We start from the raw sequence: 22,414 nt of genomic DNA on the forward strand, positions 1-22,414 counted from the left end.
CAGCCATACAGTAGGCTATATAGACAAGACAAATTCTATAACAATAAAAGGGTGTACCAACATTTTCTCAGTTGATCCTATGTGACTTTTGACGTTTTTATTGACAGAAATGCAGGCATGATGACTATATATTTGTTCATATATCTGTCAAAAATGATAGAACACAATTGTTTCCATTATGATCCTTTGAGAGATGCAGAGAAATAAGCTTCCAGGGCAATACAACTTGCTCAAAGGACCATAATGGAAATAATTGTGTTCTATCCTTTTGACAGATATGTAGCCTACAGATTTGTACAAAGATATGGTCATGCCTGCATTTTATGTCAATAAAAACATCAATCAATCAATCAACCAACCAGTTAACTAATCAATCAATAAATTATGCAACAATGAATTCCTAGCCTCATGATGTTATTTGTAGAAGTAATTCTGATTTTGAAAGCTGGGGTTGAAACTGAAAAAAATGTTGAAGGATTTAACTAACTTCTCAATTTAAGTATGATGTATAAACATCCAAGAATTGCATGGATAATGTTAGATGTCTGTCTTCTTTAATATCAGTAGGCCTACAGCCAATGGTAGAAAAAGTACTATATCTTTTTCACTTAAGTAAAAGTATCAATACAGCAATGTAGAAATACTCAAGTAAAAGTCCGGAATTCAAAATGTACTTGAGTAAAAGTACAAAAGTATTGGCATCAAAATGTACTTAATGTACCAAAAGTAAAAGTACTCATGCAGAAATGTCCCATTTAAAGTTTTCAAAATGTAGATCTAAGAGCTCACAATGCATCGCGACGCATATATTTTGTAATACTAATCAAAATCTACTAGTACAACTAAAGTTTTCAAATCAGAGTAAAAGTATAATATTTGCCTCTGAGATGTAGTGGCATAGAAGTAAAAGTACTGAAAATTTGAAATACTCCAGTGAAGTAAAAAAATACCTCAAAACTGTAATTAAGTACGGTACTTAAGTAAATGTACTGGGTTACTTTACACCACTGCTGACAGCTGAGCAAACCCTTGGCAAATCACAGGTTTGCTAATGTAACCAGACAACTATTGAATACTGATATAATAACACAATGATGCCCCCCAGTGGACACTTGAGCAGCAGAATAAAGACAATCTTTTTATTGGTTATTCAAATGTTCCAAATGTTTCAAATTGACGGTGCACACACACAGATTTGATGTATTTATTGAACAACAGAACATTGAAAAATTGAAAGGGTAAAAGACACGTGTAGTATGAAGGCACCAGAGCTGGTGTTCAGAGTTTCAAGATGTATTTGGCTGAGGTTTTTAATTATAAAGACACCAGAACATGTAATTCTCCCAGTCATATGTAAAATGTGAGGTATTCTTAGCTCATTTTAATGTCTGCAATGGATTTACAAAAAGAAAAGAAAAGAAAAAAGAAAATAACTTTCACATATTGGCATAAGTTTCTTTAAAACACAAGTTATAGCATAGAACAGCGTTCTGGTACAGTACATAGTTGATTATCATAGAGGGAAAAAAAACAAAAATAAAAAAATAAAAGACAATAAACATTGCAATAATTTTGTTCTCTGGAGCCCAAAATGTACACATAAAATAATAATTAAAAAAAAATCTATAAACTCCAAGACCAGTTGGGCAAACTGATATATAAAGTCACCAGAACATGTTGTATTGCTTAAACATACAGAACCTTGCTCATTGGCAAGCATTAAATAACATTAAATTAGCAAGAGGGGATCCACTGTATATACAACTACTACAGTGGAGAAACTACAGCTTGCACATTTATACACACATCTGTGTTAACTACAGGAACAGAATTGCATTTTTTTGTTTTGTTTTTAATTAAAGATATTTAGTTGTATTTCTCAAAAATATTACATACAGCTGTAGGGGGCTTTGTACAGAGAATGAGGACAATTACTTTAAAAAACATTTGAAACCCTGTAATTTATAAAAGATACAAGAGGAGAAACTTGTTTTTGTTTGAATAGTTATCTCTAAAATATATTCCCTTAACAAAGACATCCTCATTACTTGCAGTATAAAACAACATTTGGTTTGAATAAACAAAAGATCTCTGACTACTCAAGAGTAAAGCATGTTTTGGGATGAAATATTGCCATATGGGTGCATTATGGAAATTATGAAAATATATCATGCCTATGTGGATTTTGTAGCTATTTGCATGCACTATGACTACCAGAGAGCTTTGACAGAGTGGTGTATTTTGAGCACTTGGTTAGCACCTCCGTTTGGATACTTAGCACCTCCGTTAAGATATTTAGCACCATATGTAAGAGAGAGGATGGGATGCTAGAATGCTAGACTATGCTAGAATCAGTCTCTCCTGTGGCTCAGTTCTCCTGTGGAGAATCCTTGCACCTACTGTGTGTATATACTCAACTGTACATCTACTGTAACATGTAGGCCACTCTTTCTCGACATCGGGTCCGGGGACCACCAGGGGAACAAATGGACCCTTTTGGTTCTGTAACCCCAAACACTGAGGATTTTGCAGTGTAGACTGCTGGTTTCCCCCCCTAGACACATTCCTCTTGTGACAAGTGGGGAGAGACAGGAATTTAATGTCTAGGCTTGAGTTTGTCACCTCTGAAGTGGCAGAGAAATTAATATAACTTACTAAAAAGTGTTGGAGGTCCATAATTGCAGAAACTATAAGTTGAAATTATAGATTGATTAGTACAACGATTGTTCTCTCACCTTTAAAACCACTGAAATTCTCCATAAGGGCCAGTGACATCCAGTTGACATCCAGTTTAATGTACGAGAAAGAACTAGAAAGATGCACTCAGTGGTGCGCTATAGCTCCGCCAGGCCAGATGGAACTCCATATTTGGCCAAAACTGACATCTGTGATATATGACTCCATATTTCATAAAGGTTTCAGCCCAATCCAACCCCATTTGACTTTAAAATTAAAGTTAAATATCTAAAAAAAATATACACAATATGTGAAAGAGTGTGTGGAGTTACTTCTTTCGCCTACTGGCAAGCATGCACAAAACATTTGATGCTGATCGGTCTGGCGGTTTGCAAGATTGGCCCCAGACAGACAAACATGGGCTAAAACATAATCTCCACCTTTGCCTTTGGCCTGGCGGAGATAATACGTATTTAAGGTAGCGAGTCACTCAATGTAAGTGAATAGTGTCTAATGTTCTAGTGTAATACAATTGTATTAAGAGTTGACTGGTTGCCATTGGTTAATCAACACATGGAGGAGACTTTCTCCTATGGGACAAAAGTAAATAAAAATGTGCTTTAACCACTTTCACCCCGGCGTCCCTATTCTGGGTATGTCATTATAGCTGAAAATGTTCCCAAAATGTTCCAAAACCTTTAACATTTTTTTGAAGAAATGTTACAACTTTTAAAAAATGTCAAAGAATAAAAAGAAGCAGATCTACAAGATCACAAGGCACCGCCATGCAATGCCTTGTGAGCTTGTAGATCTGCTAAATTTTGTATTTTATTTTTTTGATTAGGGCTTAAGTGGTTAATGAACACAGATCTGTACAAACTCCACATGGGAGAGTGAGAACAGACAAGTACCAAAGGCACAAAAAGGCACCCCTGAATAGCTTTCAATATTATCCAACACATTTAGAATATAAAATTATCTTCTCATTTTCTATTGCACTTGAAGATTATCTCTTTACATAAGATATACATGTAGAAAAGTTAAGACATAAGCATACATATATCTACATTTATCTTCTCCCAATTACTTTAATTCTTCTCTTTTGACAAATGGGCCTCCTTGCTATTTTCTAAAAGTACACAGTACACAATAAAGACCTGGGCGTTAATTCAACTCTGAGAGTTCGAAAATGTATGCATTTGTATACTCTCAGAGTTAAATTAACGCTCAGGATGTTGCTGTGTATTGACAGTATACAGTACACACAATAAGTTACTATAAGGTCCGCTGTTTTATTTTAATTTATTTTATTCTTTACTTGCAATGTTGTCTTAGCCTTAGTCTCCCTTCACTTAGCATTGTTCCAGAGAGATATAACGATATAGAGCCTCTTATCTCCAAGCAGGCACCGATTCATGGCTTGATGTACGAGAACATCCTTCCTGAAGAGCTTCAACAAGCTTTTTCCATTTTGAGAAGCTATTAGTGCGAAAACTCCTCTGCTCTTCCTCAAGCTCGTCTTCCTCCCCCTATCCCTCCTCCCTCTGCTCCCTGCTCCTCCTCCCTCTGTTACTGCAGTCCAACGGGAGGTGGGGGGAGGGGGTTAGCTGGGGGTTTAAAAGGAAGGCTAGGGTCCCTCCTGGACAGTGCTTGGGGGGGTTTAAGTGGGGAGGGGACTGCTCCGACAGTGAGAGTCCTTCCCTGGACACACAGAAGACCCTCGCAAAGGGGCTGTTACAGGAAGCACACAGGGCCCACCTCCAGGTGGTGATGTGACCCAGAAGCAGTCTCCGGGAGGTTGTAGATATCGACCACAGGGAGCAGGGTGGGGTCCAGGGAACGGAACACGAAATGGGTCTGGTGCCAGCGTCCATCCTTCATCTGAAACAGAGTAACACCATACATTTCAGTACTGCAAAAATGTTTCCAATAGTTGTAAGCTTCTATAATGCAAACCATGAAATAAAACAGGACATAGAGTCTAACAGTGGAGTGGTCTCCCTGTCGAATCTTGAACTACTGTTAAGTCGGTGCTGGGCAGAAACCTCTTAATTTCTTATTTCATATTTTTAATATGAAATGTTCATATATTAATGCCCCCCCCCCCAAAAAAAACAGACACACCCTATAAACAACAATGCAGATAGATTGCTCAACATGTGGATCCTACCCAGCAGGTGTCTTCTATGACGTCTGGTTCAAGCTCTCCTCCAGCTTCAATCATCTCTCCATTCCAGGTCTTGAAGCTCACAGCCCCCTGGGAAGGTGGCTGGTGCTCAGCTGACCTCCATACAGGGACGTTCAGGCAGTGGATGGTAATATGTTGCACTGCCTCGGAGCTCAGTAGGTGCAGGAAGTTCATCTGGACACGGCCAACGCTGATGGCTGGCTGCTCAACAATCAAATCAGTCAGAACACAATGTTGATTAGTCACTTTCAACCTGGCATCCCCGTTTTGGGCATGTGATTAAGGGCGAAAATCTTCCACACAATCACTCAATACATTGCATTGCGACGCTATTAGTGACAAAGTACATTATATCGAGTTTAAGTGGTTAAGAAAGACTCCAATGAACTATTTACATTTTATTATTATCTTTATTAGATGTTTCACTGGCAATGACATGGTTTCAGAGCTACCTTGGATACTGTAATTGGCTTCAGGCAGGTTTGTCCCCCTCCAGAGAAGTTGCAGGAGACTTCTATCATATCTGAAGAGCAGCCCAGGTTGGGGTCAATCCAATAAGTGCCTGAGAAAGACGGACATAAATCAAATGACATTTGAGACCACATACTGTACACTAAAAAGAAGCCAACAGATCATCAGACAGACATGCCATGTTTACACACACACACACACACACACACACACACACACACGCACGCACACACGCACGCACGCACGCACGCACGCACGCACGCACGCACGCACTCACCATCGTTCATCTTCTGTTCACAGCTGTGGAGGTCCCTGCAGATGCGGGCGGGGTTGTCCCTCGTACCCAGCGGGTTCTTCAGGCTCTGGATCAGGTTACTGAGGTAGTGGAGGGTCTTAAAGATCTCTGTGCCCTGGTCCAGCATAGGCAGATCCATAACTGGCTTATTCTGTAGAGAGGAAAGGAGATATGAATAACAGATACATTGTTTTTATAATACAAACAGCAGAGTGTCAAAGTGTATACAACTGAATGTAACTGAGTAAAGGTGATACCACTGACCTCAGCCCTGAGTGGGGTGTATGAATCTATAAACAAATGAAGACCGTCCTCCCTCTGCATCAAAATAAACACATTTCCGTTCATAGAGATCAACTATTTTTACAATTACAAATCCCCAAAATGAAAACACAAGCTCCCAACACATTGCATTGAAGAAAAACATGGAGGTAATGTGATCAGCAAATGTAAAATATCTTACAAATGAAAGAGGTACAGCTGGTGGACCCTGGGAGAAGAGAAAGAAGAGTTATTACAGCAGTTATTATATTTGACAGTATATTTAGATACTTGTTTCAAATATTGGCTGAATATTGGAGATACTCACAGGGGGGCCAGGTGGTCCACGGGGTCCAGGACGTCCCTATCAGAGAAAATAAAAAAATCAATACATTGATTAGGTTATATCAGTGTTTTTCTAACTTTTTGTGCCCAAGGCACACCAAAGGGCAAGTACAGTAAAAATCTCAAGGCACAATTGTATTCATATCTGTGCAAAATATATCTATAACACATTATCACGCTTATCACTCTGTAGACTTTTATTTGTATTCTCTAATGGCAAATAAAAGGTGTAACTAATTAAGCCCTATTTCACACCTTCACAAATAAGAAATAGCGAATATAGCAGATCTACAAGTTCTCAGTGCAGGTTTACTATTTGTCATATGACGAATAATATAGGGCTTAAGTGGTTAATACTGATGAACTTTAACACAAAAAAGAGATGATAATGGATTTCAAACATACCCTTGGTCCTTGAAATCCCTGTTCAGAGAAAAATGTGGGGAGACAGTTTTAAGCCTGGATATAGCCATGACATCCCATGCAATAGTTCTAATACAATAATAATGTAACATTTATATTATTGTAATTAACAATGTCATGTTTTAATGTGAGCAAAGAGGTGTAGAAGACTCACAGTCTCTCCTCGACTACCCTTCTCTCCCCTAGGACCCTGTAAAGAGATGTATTGTCAGACACATTACAGCAGTGAATTTATTACCTCAACAGTGCACATAAGATTGAGCTCCACAATTAACCCATTCAATCCAGGAACGCATCTACAAATGTCTTCTAAATCCTAACAGGTTTCTGAAAAACGTGTGTTGTGGTGCTCAAACTTTTTCATGTCAAGGACCCCCAAAATGATATGTATTTGGCCGCCGACCCCCATCTCAAAACAGTTAGTTCCAGGGACCCCCAGAAGAAAAGATTTGAGTTGCAAATGTTGGCTTTAAAAAATATATATATTCAAAGATTTGCACAAATTTTCACGATTTTTCTAAAAATAGCAGATCTACAAGCTCATAGCGCGACACTCTGTGCGCTATGAGCTTGTATATTTGCTATTTTTATATAGCCAAGAGCTGAATGAAGAATGAAAGATGTTCTCTCAGCATCTACAATACATACCGCACTTCCATGTGGACCGATAATCCCCACCGGACCAACCACTCCTCCTCTGCCCTGCAGAGAAACAGAAGGAGAAGGGGTGTTTTCAGTCGTGGAAAAAGTACTACATTTATTTACTTAAGTAAAAGTATCAATACTGCAATGTAGAAGCACACTGTTACAAGTAAAAGTCCGGTAATCAAAATTTACTTGAGTAAAAGCACAAAGGTATTGGTATCAAAATATACTTAAAGTACCAAAAGTAAAAGTACTCATTATGCAGACTGAGTGTCACAAGTTATCATATGACATTTATAAAAATCTTTTGAAAATAGCAGATCTACAAGCTCACAACGCATCGCATCGCTATTTTCAAATAGCCAAAGTTTAAATGGGGCTGAAGTCCTTAACGTATGTTTTGAAATAATAATCAAAATCTACATTCTATATTCTATGTTTTCCTGTGAGATGTAGTGAAGTAGAAGTAAAAGTATTGAACATAGGAAATCCTTTAATACTCCAATAAGTAAAAATACCTCAAAAGTACTTGGGTAAATGCACTTAGTTACTTTACACCACTGGGGGTATTCATAAGAGGAGGTGAGCGTTCATGAGAGGAGGGACAGGAGAGAAGGGGAGCATCTATGAAGAGGAGTGGAGTATTAAGTGTAGGACAGAATTTAAGAGTTGGAAATTAGTGTTCTGCTTACCATCACACCCACTGGGCCCTTTGGTCCCTGAATGCCCTTTGGCCCAAAGTCTCCAGGAGGCCCCTGAAAATGATAGTAAGATATTTTTATAATCCACTTACAAAGCAATTCATATTATGTTGTTTGATATTTTAAGAATAATTCATTTCTGTTGGTAGTAAATGTGGCGGGAAATGTGAGTGATGGGGCTGGGTGTATAACTTACGTTTGGTCCCGAAACTCCCAGAATTCCTGGAAATCCTCGTTCACCTACATCACCCTGAAAAACAGACATATCAGTAAGTCTGTCTTACCTGTGTCTCTGCCTCTATGACAACTGAATGTCTCTCAGGATCAATACAGGTCTGTCTGTCTGTCTGCCTGTCTGTCTGTCTGTCTGTCTGTCTGTCTGTCTGTCTGTCTGTCTGTCTGTCTGTCTGTCTGTCTGTCTGCCTGCCTGCCTGCCTGCCTGCCTGCCTGCCTGCCTGCCTGCCTGCCTGCCTGCCTGCCTGCCTGCCTCAGTGTCTGCCTCAGTGCCTGCCTGTCTGTCTATTTATTTTCTGAACACATCACCACAAAATCACCACTATGCCATACAAAGTATTAAGATTGATCAACAGTTGCTACTTACAGGTTGTCCTTTAGGCCCGTTGTCACCCTGTGGGCCAGGAAGCCCCATTCCGCCCCTGAAGCCTCTCTTCCCTGAGGGCCCAGACTGACCTGGAAGGCCCCTGTCACCCTGGATGAATACATTAATATGTGAATGAATGATTGAGTGAGTGAGTGAGTGAAGGTATAATCAATCAGCCATCGTCCATATTGTAAGAGCCAAAGGAAATAGCCGTCTACAAGCTCACAACGTGGCACATGACAGAGCGTTGTGATCTTTCAGATCTGCCATTTTATTTTTTTAAACTTATATCAAATTTGTATAGATATTTTTCCTATAATGACATGCCCCACGACGTAGGTTGAAAGGTGTTAATGCACTACCAAGTGTGCTCCCTTTCTCTCTTACCTTTGGCCCAAAGCCGCCCTGATCACCTCGAAGTCCGGGACCGCCAGTTTTACCGCGCGGACCAGGCTTTCCAGGGAGACCAAACTCCCCGTCGTCACCCTGCTCGCCCTATGACACAACAAAAGAAACAGAGAATAATCTATAAACACTTTTTTTTTACTATCAAAGGCAAGCAAAGAAATGATCATAAACCAGGACTCTTCTTGTCTCACCGGCATGCCTTTACTGCCATCCTTTCCTGGGAATCCGTCAGCGCCGGGCGCACCCTCGTGTCCTTCTCGGCCCACCACACCCCTCGGACCAGGAAGACCACCCAAGCCCTGAGGAAGGCCACATGTCATCAGAACAGGTGATGTGCTAACTAAACCCAGTATGTACATAATTTGTCAGTGCGCCGATGGCAACAGACAACTTCTGTTGTTTTAAATGTGCTTTATAAATAAAGTTTGATTTGATTTGAGTACTGTGTTCCAATTTGTAAAGGCATTGGGTTACCTCACCACATTTCCAATGTTCTTTTGTTTCTCCTTCTTTTCTTTTTTAACAGTTTTTGTTTCGATTTATGCAGAAAATAATATTTGTGGGTAACATAAGCCATTTTATGTCACATGAAAAATGCAGCAGCACATTGTGAGATTGAAGATCTGTTATTTCCGCTATTTTGGAAATGGGGCTCAAGTGCCTAACAACACTGTTGCAACTGAGGAAGGCTGCATTAAAAACAACATAACATAGAGGTGAACCTAGTTGAGCTGCGTGACTCATCACCTTTCATTTTGGGCATTTGGTTGTGTGATACAGCCCAGGTTTGTTTTAGTATTGTTAGCACCCTCTAGTGGACAAACTTGTGTCCACTTTTCAGACTGAAGCAAATGCGGAAGCAGGTGGTAAGCTTTCGATCTTAGAAATTAAGCCAATGCGTAAGTAATGCAGGTTCTCATTAATGGCCCAGCAGCTGGCGCTGAATGATTCTGCTCCTCTAGCAGCAAACAAAATGTAATTCCATTGAAGTCATGGCAACTTGACTCGACTTTACACTAGACATGATGTTAGTCGCAAGTTTCAAGTCTTCTTTCACACAGCATGATATGCGTTTTTGTAAATTATGGTCCCATCAATTTTTTCATTGATGATAAAGCTGTAGCTCTAGCAATTCAGTAGCAATCGGGTATGCTGCTGGAAACACGTCAAACATTTTAGCTCATTTGAAACAGCACCACGCGGAAGTTAATTCACTGCTTAGTCTGACTTGTGCAAGGCACCTGCTCTGCTGTAGCACTCATGACTGAATATATGGACATCATGAGAGTGAGACAAGTCCCATCCACTTAATTTATTTGTTTACTTATTTATTTCATTTTTCTATCCTTTCCTATTTTCCTATGCCCCCCCCCCCCCCCCCCCCTTGAAAACATGTGGTCCAAGAAACAGGAATTATTGCTTTACCATGGTTCCTCTGGTCCCTTTTTGTCCACTCTGACCTTGTTTGCCCTTCTGACCCTAAAGAGAAAGATACACATACACACACAGAGAGGGGGGGAGAAAGAGAGAGAGAAAGAGAGAGCGAGAGAGAGAGAGGAGAGCGAGAGAGATGTTAATTGAACTGGGGTTGGACCATACATAATTAATAGGACATAGCAGAGCTGAGTCATTGACTTTGGTTTGTGATTCTGCAGGTCAGGTCAACAGTGTGATAACAGGAGAGGGTCATTATTTGGAATGTGGCTGATACTGCAGATGGTACATACTTACTGAATACCACAATGGGCATTTCATAAACACACGCGCACGCACGCACGCACGCACGCACGCACGCACGCACGCACGCACGCACGCACACACACACACACACACACACACACACACACACACACACACACACACACACACACACACACACACACACACACACACACACACACACACACACACACACACACACACACACACACACACACACACACACACACACACACGCCCTGAAAGTGTACACATTGAACCAAATGGCCCGTAAGGGTCCATTTGTTTCCATTTGTACACTCTCAGAACAACAAAACCGTAAGGGTCCATTTGGTTCCTAATTATCAACCATAGGGCCCCCGTGGAACGCCTCAAGGACCCCTGGAATTCCCCAGACCCCACGTTCAGAACGACTGCACTAACACACTCAGTTAGTCGGGTTTGCTTTGATCTTACCTGATCTCCTTTGGAACCTTTAGGTCCTTGTTCCCCACGAGGACCAGGGTGTCCCTGAAATCACCAATTATACCATATATTAATGTTAATCTAAAAAGGGACCACTAGTGTGTTTAGGGGTTTAGGTCAGAACTGTTCATTTGAGATTCTGCACTGTAAATGTGTGTTAAAAATGGATGAAACAATAGGCTGATTTTGTAGTAACAATCTGCTGCAGTAACTACAGCAGATTAAAAACATGGCAGCTAATCAAATTATTAAGGATGTTATGTTCTTTCTATGCTTGCACATGGGCAAACCCATGGTTCTAGGGACACCTACTGTTTATCTAACACACCCATTATTCATTTAAATACCTGTGTTGCTTACTAGTCTTCCATTTAAAAAAAATGCTGTAGTTTTGAACCTCAATTGGGAAATAAACCAAAAATAAGTAAGTGTGCAAAAATTCACTCGTATTGGTAAGTTAATTAAAGGAACAAAACACGCCACCTATTTTCAACCTCATCTTCAAATAATTTGTCTTTACTAATGCTCATTATAAAATGGCATCAATTATTTTGCATGGTTTGGAAATGTACCTAAAGCTGACATAATTGGTGGGAGTTCCAAGTTAATGTAAACTACAGCCTGTATCTCCTTGGTTTGCATGCTGAAATACTGTAGAAGCCCCTGTTGTTGCACCAATAAAAGAAAAAACACAAGTTTGAAATCTTGTTTGAATTTACCACCAGTGATGTTATCGGTAGGCACATTTTCAAACTATCCACAGTCCACTTCTGAGACACAGAGCATGTAGACAGAAATGGGATCATCCTATAGTGAGCATTAGTGTGGAATGGACCCATATGGATATGGTGTCGAAATGAGGTAAAATGTTCCTTTAAAGGTTTCATGACATTAATTTTCATTTTTTTGTTTTTTTGTTTTATGACCTCAATTACACATAAAAAAAAATGACATTTGAACATTCAGTGGATTTTCTGTGATCTGGGTTTTTCGGCATAAATAGCCTAAAAAAAGTGCTGGGATTGGCCCCTGGACTTTGATGTCACAGTCCATTAATCCCGCCCCTCCCCTATCCTTCTCCTTTGGGGGGGGGGGGGAGCAGAGGCGATGATTGACAGGCAAAATCCCTCAACAGCGACACCCACAGGCAAATAGTATTTTTTTCGTGAAAAGGCCTCAGAACACAGAGAGAAAAAAACCTGCGATGGCTCACTGGAGTGGATTTTTCAGTTAAAACATTTTAACCCATTAAGACCCGAGGCCGATTCTACAGATGCCTTCTAAATCCTAACAACTCTTATGAAAAACATATGTTGCTATATCAGTGGTTCTCAAACCTTTTCATGTCAAGGACCCCCAAAATGATATGTATTTGGCCGCCGACCCCCATATCAAAATATATTGTTCCTGGGATCCCCAGAAGCAAAGATTTGTTCCAGGGACCCCCAGAAGCAAAGATTTGATTTAAAAATGTTCGCTTAAAAAAAGAATAAGATTATATCAAAGATGGAGTGCCATGATATTTTTCAACCATAAAACCTGATCATAAGGTATTATTAATATGTAAGGATTTAAAAAAAGTGTACAGAAATTGTAAAAAAAAAAAATGGTGTTATAATTGTTTATTGTTTATTGAATGGATCCCCATTAGATGACGCCAAAGCGACAGCTAGTCTTCCTGGGGTCCATATAAGATTCATACAAAAATAAAACATAGAAAATACATAATTACATTGCATTACATTTTACAAAAAATAAATACAACACAAGATTAAGATGAATAATAATGAGGGGGAGGGTATGTTTTTTTGGGGCTCTGTGATGTCACTAAAGGGCTGTTTCTCTATTGGCACGTTTGACCCTCAAGATTTCAGCCTCCAGGAAGAAACTCCAAATAATCAGAGAAGACATAAAACACCATAAAACCACCACCGGGGGGCTTAATGAAGTTCTATCAACCTCATAGACACATGAAAAACAGAAAAAGTGCAAAAACATGGCACCAGCTCTAAAGATTTGCGCTAATTTTCAAGATCTTTAAAAAATAGCAGATCTACAAGCTCATAGTGTGGCACTAAGTGACTAACCCTAGCTTATATTATATATCTGCTATTTTTGAATCGCCAAAGTATAAAATAATGGTTAAAGTGGTTAAAATATAGCTAAAATCTAAAATGACACAGATTCTTTCCTGGTTTGAATGGGTTAAGGTAAGGTACTGTACGTGTGTAGGGAAATTATAAATGTCCACACTCACAGGTAATCCAAGGGCCCCAGCTTTGCCTCTTCCTCCATCCAAACCAATTTGTCCCTGTGAAAGAGTAAGATTAGATTACTATTACATTATTACTATTACTACATTATGCATTGATACTAATGAACAGATCCGACGGTCTGAGTATTTACACTTACGATGTATCCCGGGTCTCCAGATTCACCTCTCTCCCCCCTGTCACCTGGAGTGCCCTGGTAAAACAGAGAAAAAGGTGAATAACATGTAGACTGTGTAACATGTAATGACCCTGAGAAATTCCACTATATAGACTCTAACGCTAACCCTAACTGCTTAGTATAGTGGTTCTCAAACTTGTTTTGGCATCAGTACCTCCATTCCCTGATTTCTGAACCCAAGCACCCCCTTCTTTCTTTGCTTAGAAAACAGCTAGATGAAAACCATAGCTAGCATATGATGCTATGAATGAATGGTAACCCACCTTTTGAAGAATATAACATGACAAAGAAATTGAATGAAAGAGTTGCATTTAGTGACCCCTGAGCAGATTTATTTTGCTGTGTTGGCTTGGCTGATTAAAAAAAACATTGCAAACCATAGAATTAAGTGAATGTAAGTGAAGCTACTCACAATGTCACCCAGAGGACCAGGAGGTCCTTCTACCTTCCCATCATCTCCCTGCTCGCCCTGCCGAAGAAGAGAAGATACAAGAAAACACAGCATGAATCATTGAATAAGTCCTTTTAAAACATCTCCTAAGAGATCTTATGGATAGTATAAAGCAGTGGTTCAACCTTTTTCAGTACATGACCCCAAAAAAGTATTGAGGTGAGAAAATATTTGAGGTGAGAAATAGGCAATGCAGTAACATAATATTGATTCATATATGATCAACACTTACTAGGGTTTTTCGAGCCGACCGTGTTGCACTGGGTGCACCTGGCATAATCTAATGGACTATTTTCTTGACCGTAAGCAATCCAATCAATGAAATAATAGTTGTTGTTACATTTTGTGTCAATGTATTCATTTCTTTATTAAGAAGCTGTGTAATAAGCAGGATAATTAACAATTATAAACCCTTTACGGGTGATAAAGACCCCTCTGCCTCGCGTCAGGGTCTAATCACTCTGTCAGGGTTTATTTCTCAACAATGACCAGCTCACCATTAATTATCCCTTTAAGTGGAATGAAGAAGATAAACAGTTTTAGACACAAAGTGAACATAGTGTACCTTTTCACCTTTTGGTCCTGGACGCCCAATTGGGCCTATGGCTCCCTGATGGCCCTGTAATGTCAGACACAGACCGTTGGGTTGAGAGCGTCAACATACGACTGATTGACTTGATATGCATGAAAGTATCATGGAGGTAAACTCACCTCATAACCGGCTAGGCCAACTTCTCCCTGCTGACCCATTCGACCAGGACCACCCTAAAGTGATCAATACATTATCTCTTCAGTCATATTGTCAATTTTTAATTTAATATTAACCACATTAAACTTTGTTTACAATTTTTTGAAAACAGCAGATCTAAGCTCATGATGTGTAGCATCACAATGCGTAGTGAGCTTGTATATCAGCTATTTATGAATAGCCGAAGTATAAAACAGGGCTTAAGGATTTAAAATTGGGAAATTCAGCTAATGTGACAGCCAGTACCTACATTTTAATTTGGCATTCTCATAAACCATTACGATTGACCATCCGTGATACTACCTGTATAGTCACCTTTTCCATAACTTTTCATTATAAATAGTTTCCATATACCATATAATACTGTAATTATATAAAAAATAAAACTGATGTTGTTGTCCAGATGAACCTGAAGTTCTCTCATACAGTATCTGTTACCCTGTCTTTAAGTGGTTAATCATCAATATTAGAGACATGCTTGGTGGTTTTGCATTGTCTGGAGCATTACAAGTCTACTTTACCACAGGTCCAATGGTTCCTCTGGTCCCTTTAGGCCCGACGAACCCTGGTGGTCCCGTCTTCCCAATGGTTCCAGTCTCTCCAAGGTGACCCTGGTGACCTTTGGCCCCCTAGAAATGCCATAACGCAGAATTAGAAAACTCCATAACGGACTCAAATGGTAAACGGTGTGACTCTAATGTGGCTCTCGGTCTACATATGATGTCAGTCGTCTATGACATATTTAATGGTGTATGACTCCACATCTTGGCTAGGTTTCAGCCTGATCTGAGTCCCTTTGATTTCCATTACAGAAATCCTGTTGAATATTTCCAAAAGTATAAAACATACAGGAAACATTTAGCAGAGGTACTTCTGTGGCCTAGGATTTGGCACTGATTGGTCCAGCGATTTGCGAGATAAGTTCCAGTCCGGAAACACAGACAGACAGACACACAGACAGACAGACATACAACAGACACACAGAACCCTCTTATAGATGGCTACGTCAGCTAGCCTCTTGAGCCAGAGCATTGTCTTTGACATTGATACTGTTACTGGTTACTGGTTAATGAAAGAACCCAATGTGACCCAATTACCTTTGGTCCAAGTTTGCCTCTTTCTCCGATCTTTCCATGTTTGCCCTCTTGACCCTACAGAAAGACAAAGGCAGGAACAGCTGTAGGTGGTTTCAGCCCTAGACATGAACTGTAATACAGCGGATAACATAAGATAAGACAAGCCACGCACCCTGACGCCAGTAAGTCCATGATCTCCAAGCATGCCTTCCTTTCCCTTTAGTCCAATTTCACCCTTGTCTCCTTTGTCACCCTCCTGACCCATATCACCCTTTTCACCCTAGACATGAATACAACAGAAATCGTGTTAAAGCATGTGCATCGTAACGTAACCATGAATACTGTGCTGGACAGAACTCGAAATGCCGCATCACGGCGGTATGCCTCTGCCAACCAGTTGCTGTTAACAGTGATTACATCTGGTGAAAAGAACTTGCCTTGGTTCCATCAGGACCTGCCAGACCAGCCTCTCCTTCCAAACCGGGCTCTCCCTGCATAAACATTCATAATAATGTCATAAGATAGATTCAATAAAGATATGTCTGTCAGTCTGTCTGTATATAATAATAATAATAATAATAATAATAACAACAACAATCTTTATAGAACCAATTACAGTTACAAAATGCTTTACATAAACAAGAGATGACAATAGTAAAATAAGCACAAGAATAATGGACACAAAGAACAAAATACACATAAAAAAGGCATTGAAATTATTATTATTAATTTGCACACATTTTCAAGATTAAAAAAAAAAGCCAAATAAATCTAAAATGACACAGATGTGTTCCCGGATTGAACGGGTTATATGACATACTGACCCGTGGTCCTATTAGTCCCTGTTCTCCCATGTTCCCAATGGCTCCTAGTGCTCCCTGCGATGCACAAACAGGAAACAAATTACCTTCAACATGATAGCAAACATGTCTCAAACAATGGACCACATTTAACAATAAGCACATGAGGAAGGCTACCATGTTTACAGGGATCCTAAAGACAGTGCGTGCGTGCGTGTATATGTGTGTCTCACCTTCTCTCCTGCCTCTCCATGCAGTCCTGGTTCACCAACCTTGCCTGGGGGACCCTGTAAAATAAACACGGCACAGAAGAGGGTTGAAGCCTTTTCCTTGGGTCAAATGGTTCATCCATAATGTAGGTTTAATTAGTTATAGCACAGATTATTTCAATCAGAGATCATTAATGATTCATTAGAATGAGGTGAACAGATGTCTCCCTGGCTCAGAATCACCAAGCCAAGCACACATATCCAACTAGTTAGACTGTGTGTGTGTGTGTGTGTGTGTGTGTGTGTGTGTGTGTGTGTGTGTGTGTGTGTGTGTGTGTGTGTGTGTGTGTGTGTGTGTGTGTGTGTGTGTGTGTGTGTGTGTGTGTGTGAGACGTGTGTGAGATGTGTGTATGTGTCTGTGCGTGTGATCACATGCATGTGCGTGCGTGCGTGCGTGCGTGCGTGCGTGCGTGCGTGCGTGCGTGCGTGCGTGCGTGCGTGCGTGCGTGCGTGCGTGCGTGCGTGCGTGCGTGCGTGAGAGAGAGAGACAGAGACAGAGACAGAGACAGACAAAGATAGAGTTTCCCCCTCCTTTTGTTATTGTACACTACATAATCCTGAGAGTCAATTTAACTCTGAAAGCATAGAAATGGACATGAACGTGTTCACTGTTCACACTCTCACAGTTCAATTAACACAGAGGATGTTGCAGTATACAGTATGTATTGTTTGTGAATCATTTCCTCACCTTCAGACCAATTTCTCCCAGTGGTCCCATGGTCCCTGGAGGCCCAGATGGTCCCTGTTTGACACCAACACAAGCACTGAGTTCAACCAGCAGTATCAAAACCATCTTTAGCATTGTACAGTATTACACATTCACACAGAGTTAATTCAACTCTCATGTTGCGTTCACACTGGCAACTACAAAGCCACAGGCCACCGTTAATTTTCAATGGAAGCCAGCGACATGAAGATACATACAAAGCGACTCCTGTCGTTTGTAGCCGCTACAAAATCTACAAAGCTACAATTGTCCAAGTTGAGCTGGCTTCAACTGCAGCTACTGTACAAAGCTACAAAAGCACCAAGTGTTGTTTCACCATTTCCACTCGCCTTCTCTCTTCACACACTATTCCTGCTTGTAATGGGGTAAAACCAGTGGTGTGTTCTACCAGTATACGCTATATACGCAGTCTACTCAAACCGACATTTTGACCTGTAACCACAATAATTTATTCTGTGAGCACTTATATGTGCGTGTGCATGTGCCGTGCGCGAGGGAATAATTATGGAATACCGTCTGAAAAAACCTAAACTACAGCACTGGGTAAAACTAATTATTTCAGTGTCCTTTTTAATCCCAGGCTTTATATTTCTCTCACTTGTTGGACGCATGCTTGACGTCAACGAGTGTGTTGATCAACACTTCTACAGTAACTCAGGAAGAGACATGCTGTAGCTTTGTATCTTTTGTAGCTGACAGTGTGTACGCAGCAGCATCAGAGTTACAAATGGAGGAGGATTTTACTGTGACAGAATGGGAGCATCAGGTTAATGTGTTTTGTAGGTGACCTCAACAGACCTCAATAGAGGGACACTCAAGGCACACTTTCTTCTCGCAAAGTCACACTAGTACGGCATACTGTAAATGAACACACACAAATTCTGCCAGTATAGTATATAAAAAAGCCCTGTTAGTCAACCAAATCTGTGACAACAACATGAATAAAGCCACTTTACTTCAAGTTTTTTATATACAGTATATACTGGCAGAAAAAAAGAACATGATTCTTCCTTCCCTATTACTCACACAGCACAGAAGCAACAGATAAAGACTAGAAAAGTGCGCTCCTCTGAGGGCCGGTCAGGTTGCCTATACCCAGGGTCTGCAAAATGTTGGAAGTCAGGTCCACACTTTGAACACCACTGTCACAGAGCCTTGTATTAGAGAGTTGCGTCACCTCGGGGGCAGAAAACAGCGTGGTTCATGTAAACTCAAAATAGTGACGCTCATTGACTCCAGTGCATTCCGTAAACGTCCGGTTCAGGGCTTTGTTACTATTCGCCAATAGAGTACAGAAGTCCTGACGTCACTCGTTCATCCCCTGGGTCGCGGAAGTCATTTCTCTATGGAGAATAACATTGGGTCATCTTAGAATCGTCTCATATGAGAATTGTGGTCCAAAAATAAACAAACTGTCTCTGCGATATTGTCAGGGAGGTGGCTCTGTATCGTTTATGATAGTCAGTCACTCATATTTGATACAGTCTGTTTCTGGCGAAAATGTAACTAATTCGGCGGAAGTAACATTTTTTCTCACCGTCAGTTGATGCTTCATATCCATAAGAGCCAAACCGCCAGGATCATTTGTTTATTTTTGGAACACAGTTCTTATTTGGCGCGATATTAAACACGTCTATGGGAATAAAACGCGACCCAGGTAGGATGCGTAAATTACGTCAGACTTCGGTGCTCTATAGAAGGCTATGTACAGTAGAAGACTGGCCCGATGAAGTCAACGGAGGTGACGCAACTCTCCTTATATGGCTCTGCACTGTCAAAGTGGAATAGGAAATCCTTCTAAATCCCTCTCTCTACCTGACATGCTCCGATGATGCATTCCTTTCAATAACCTGTATCTCTATTGAACATCCATCAAGTCGTGACCTACTGTAGCTAGCCAGCAAGCCTGTTTCTCGCCTGCTATTCCAGACCAGATGTGTGAAAAATGAGACATTTTGCTGGCTGACCCACAGGAAACATTTAATACAGGGTAATAAATCTTTAACAGACATTAATACATGACTTATAAAGGAGCTGCTGCTGGGACAAGAAATCTCCTCAGCTAACGGCACTGGCCAAAAAACATTAGCCTGCAAAAAAAGCTCCTGTTTTCACCTTTTTCCCCCCAAAGACTTTACTCTAACCCAGTGGTTCTCCAACTTTTTTTAATTTCAAGGACCACCATAACTCTGAGAGTGTATACATGGAACCAAATGGACCCTTACGGGTCCATTTGGTTCCATTTATACACTGTCAGAGTTACAGACCTTTAAGGGTCCATTTGGAACCCTGAGGGTCCCTGGACCCCACTTTGAGAACCACTGCTCTAACCAAAAACACAGGGTGGTAGAGGTGGCGTTAACCCATTCAATCCGGGAACAAATCGGTGTCATTTTAGATTTCTTTGGCTATTAAAAAATAGCAGATATACAAGCTCATAGCGTGGCACCGAGTACCGCGCTATGAGCTTGTAGATCTGCGATCTATCTTTTTGTTGAAAAGTTGTGCAAATCTTTGAAAAGTGACATTTTTTAACAAAAATCTTTGCTTCTGGGGGCCCCTGGAACAAAACATTTTGAGATGGGGGGTCTGCGGACAAATTACATATAATTTTTGCTGTTTGGTTGCAGTGGAGCTCCAACTTTTTCATGTCAAGGACCCCCAAAATTATATGTATTTGGCCGCCAACCCCCATCCCAACAATATGTTGTTCCAGGGACCCCCAAAAGCAAAGATCGGAGTTACAAATGTTCGCTTTAAAACATATACTGTATATATTCAAAGATTTGCACACATTTTCACGATTTTTCAAAACAAAATAGCAGATCTACAAGCTCATAGTGCAGCACTCGGTGAGCTTGTACATCTGCTATTTTTGAATAGCCAAAGAAATCTAAAATGACACGGATGCGTTCCCGGATTGAATGGGTTAAAGGCGGCAGCATACTGATAAGCAGGTCTTACTTTCTCCTCCGCCCAAAGCTCTGCCATTGCTTGGTTGTTTACATCTGTGCCTAATGTTCCCAGAGAGAGCTGCACACGCTCGGATTGGTTAAATGTTTGATAGCTTCTGCAACGTTTCGCTTGCAAGAATCTTCCTACATTAGACACTACTGCATATCATGCTGCTTTACGGTTTGTACTGTAATAAACAATTCATCCCTCGCACATCATTGTGCATTTAATTGTCAGGTCAGTCATTTCAACAAGACCGTCACATTAGTATTTGCATACATTTACATAAGCACAAGTTGAAAGTGGTTAAGCTATGAAGGGTAGAAAGGAAAAGTTTTAGAGTGAAAGAATACTAAAGTGGAAACATACAAAGATACAGAGAAGATATGATGAACAACAAGGAGGTACTGTAGAGAAGAAAGAGGGGTGAAAGAAAGGACTCACTGGCTCGCCGGCTATTCCCTTGTCTCCTGGAGGTCCTGAAGGTCCTTGGATGCCCTACAGAGAGAGAGAGAGAGAGAGAGAGAGAGAGAGAGAGAGAGAGAGAGAGAGAGAGAGAGAGAGAGAGAGAGAGAGAGAAAGATGTCATGCTATGAACTCAAAATAAGCACATTCAAACACACCCAGGGGCTGCTGTAAACCTTTCACTACAGCATCAAACAACAGAAGCACCATTCAACATTTAGACAGTTTACAATGTGCAACTCTCAAGTGGCAAAACTCAATTATGCTTTAAATGTTAAGACCTTTGTAGTAAAGCTGTCCAGGTCTGGCCTACATACAGTATTTAGAGAGACCACCGTTGTAAATGGGGGACAACATTGTAAACATGCTTTTATGGGTGACCTCTGAGATGCTAACTTTGCTAAGTCATGTTTCTCTCATCATAGTGTGTGTGTGTGTGTGTGTGTGTGTGTGTGAGGGGGGGGGGGGGGGGGGTGGGTGGGTTGGGTGGGTGTGTGCGTGTGTGTGTGTGTGTGTGTGTGTGTGTGTGTGTGTGTGTGTGTGTGTGTGTGTGTGTGTGTGTGTGTGTGTGTGTGTGTGTGTGTGTGTGTGTGTGTGCGTGCGTGCGTGCGTGCGTGCGTGCGTGCGTGCTGCGTGCGTGCGTGCGTGCTGCGTGCGTGCGTGTGTGTGTGTGTGCGTGTGTGCGTGCACAAAACCACTTACAAACCCACATGTATGCAATTGTTCACATAAAAGATAAAGAGAGACAAAGATAGACAGACAGACAGACAGACAGACAGACAGACAGACAGACAGACAGACAGACAGAGAGACAGGAACTTACAGGAAAACCTTTAGGCCCAGTTTCTCCTGATTCTCCGATCTTGCCCTGTAGTGACGATGTTACAACGATGGTAATTAATATCTTTATATACAGAATTACACCAGGATTTAAACAAACAAAAGCACTGGCGGTGCAAACAATACTCAGAGTAATGTTCTGCAGCAGATTAGAAGAATCATTAGAGTCACACTACAGTACAGTACAATAATAGCCCAGCCACACAACAGAAACATACTGAAAGTAGCAGTACAATACATGAGAATCATAAGAATAAAGCAATGATTTAACCTGCTGTCCAGGGAAGCCTATTTTTCCAGGAGGACCCTCAGGGCCCTGTGGAAAAAGAGAGGGGTGGCATTAGAGATAAACAGTAAAATTCTCAGCGTTAGTACAGTAGGCTCTGTGCATGACTGTAGTCCCAGATTTGCCGAAGGTGGCATACCTTTTTTTC

At 40.8% G+C, this 22,414-nt stretch overlaps 1 protein-coding gene across 1 annotated transcript in view; it reads right to left on the reverse strand.

Annotated features, from left to right (window-relative positions):
* Nucleotides 1-1,190: 1,190 nt before the first annotated feature.
* The window catches only part of LOC311038230 (uncharacterized protein), a 112,278-nt gene continuing 91,054 nt past the window's right edge, over nt 1,191-22,414 (reverse strand). The window contains exons 30-61 of the mRNA XM_084047622.1: nt 22,252-22,296; nt 21,964-22,008; nt 21,120-21,173; nt 17,682-17,735; nt 16,958-17,011; nt 16,749-16,802; nt 16,362-16,415; nt 16,097-16,204; nt 15,946-15,999; nt 15,370-15,477; nt 14,812-14,865; nt 14,666-14,719; nt 14,062-14,118; nt 13,611-13,664; nt 13,456-13,509; nt 11,190-11,243; nt 10,440-10,493; nt 9,206-9,313; nt 8,994-9,101; nt 8,607-8,714; nt 8,202-8,255; nt 7,997-8,059; nt 7,308-7,361; nt 6,814-6,849; nt 6,642-6,659; nt 6,220-6,255; nt 6,094-6,120; nt 5,895-5,948; nt 5,613-5,781; nt 5,317-5,426; nt 4,847-5,065; nt 1,191-4,557 (exon numbers count right to left, since the gene is read on the reverse strand). Coding sequence (XP_083903748.1) covers nt 4,411-4,557; nt 4,847-5,065; nt 5,317-5,426; nt 5,613-5,781; nt 5,895-5,948; nt 6,094-6,120; nt 6,220-6,255; nt 6,642-6,659; nt 6,814-6,849; nt 7,308-7,361; nt 7,997-8,059; nt 8,202-8,255; nt 8,607-8,714; nt 8,994-9,101; nt 9,206-9,313; nt 10,440-10,493; nt 11,190-11,243; nt 13,456-13,509; nt 13,611-13,664; nt 14,062-14,118; nt 14,666-14,719; nt 14,812-14,865; nt 15,370-15,477; nt 15,946-15,999; nt 16,097-16,204; nt 16,362-16,415; nt 16,749-16,802; nt 16,958-17,011; nt 17,682-17,735; nt 21,120-21,173; nt 21,964-22,008; nt 22,252-22,296 — 2,322 coding nt within the window. The 3' untranslated portion in view covers nt 1,191-4,410. The remainder of the gene's footprint in view (nt 4,558-4,846; nt 5,066-5,316; nt 5,427-5,612; nt 5,782-5,894; nt 5,949-6,093; nt 6,121-6,219; nt 6,256-6,641; nt 6,660-6,813; nt 6,850-7,307; nt 7,362-7,996; nt 8,060-8,201; nt 8,256-8,606; nt 8,715-8,993; nt 9,102-9,205; nt 9,314-10,439; nt 10,494-11,189; nt 11,244-13,455; nt 13,510-13,610; nt 13,665-14,061; nt 14,119-14,665; nt 14,720-14,811; nt 14,866-15,369; nt 15,478-15,945; nt 16,000-16,096; nt 16,205-16,361; nt 16,416-16,748; nt 16,803-16,957; nt 17,012-17,681; nt 17,736-21,119; nt 21,174-21,963; nt 22,009-22,251; nt 22,297-22,414) is intronic.

The sequence above is a fragment of the Gymnoscopelus microlampas genome, assembly GCF_963454915.1.
Source record: "Gymnoscopelus microlampas genome assembly, chromosome: 21".
Taxonomy (NCBI): domain Eukaryota; kingdom Metazoa; phylum Chordata; class Actinopteri; order Myctophiformes; family Myctophidae; genus Gymnoscopelus; species Gymnoscopelus microlampas.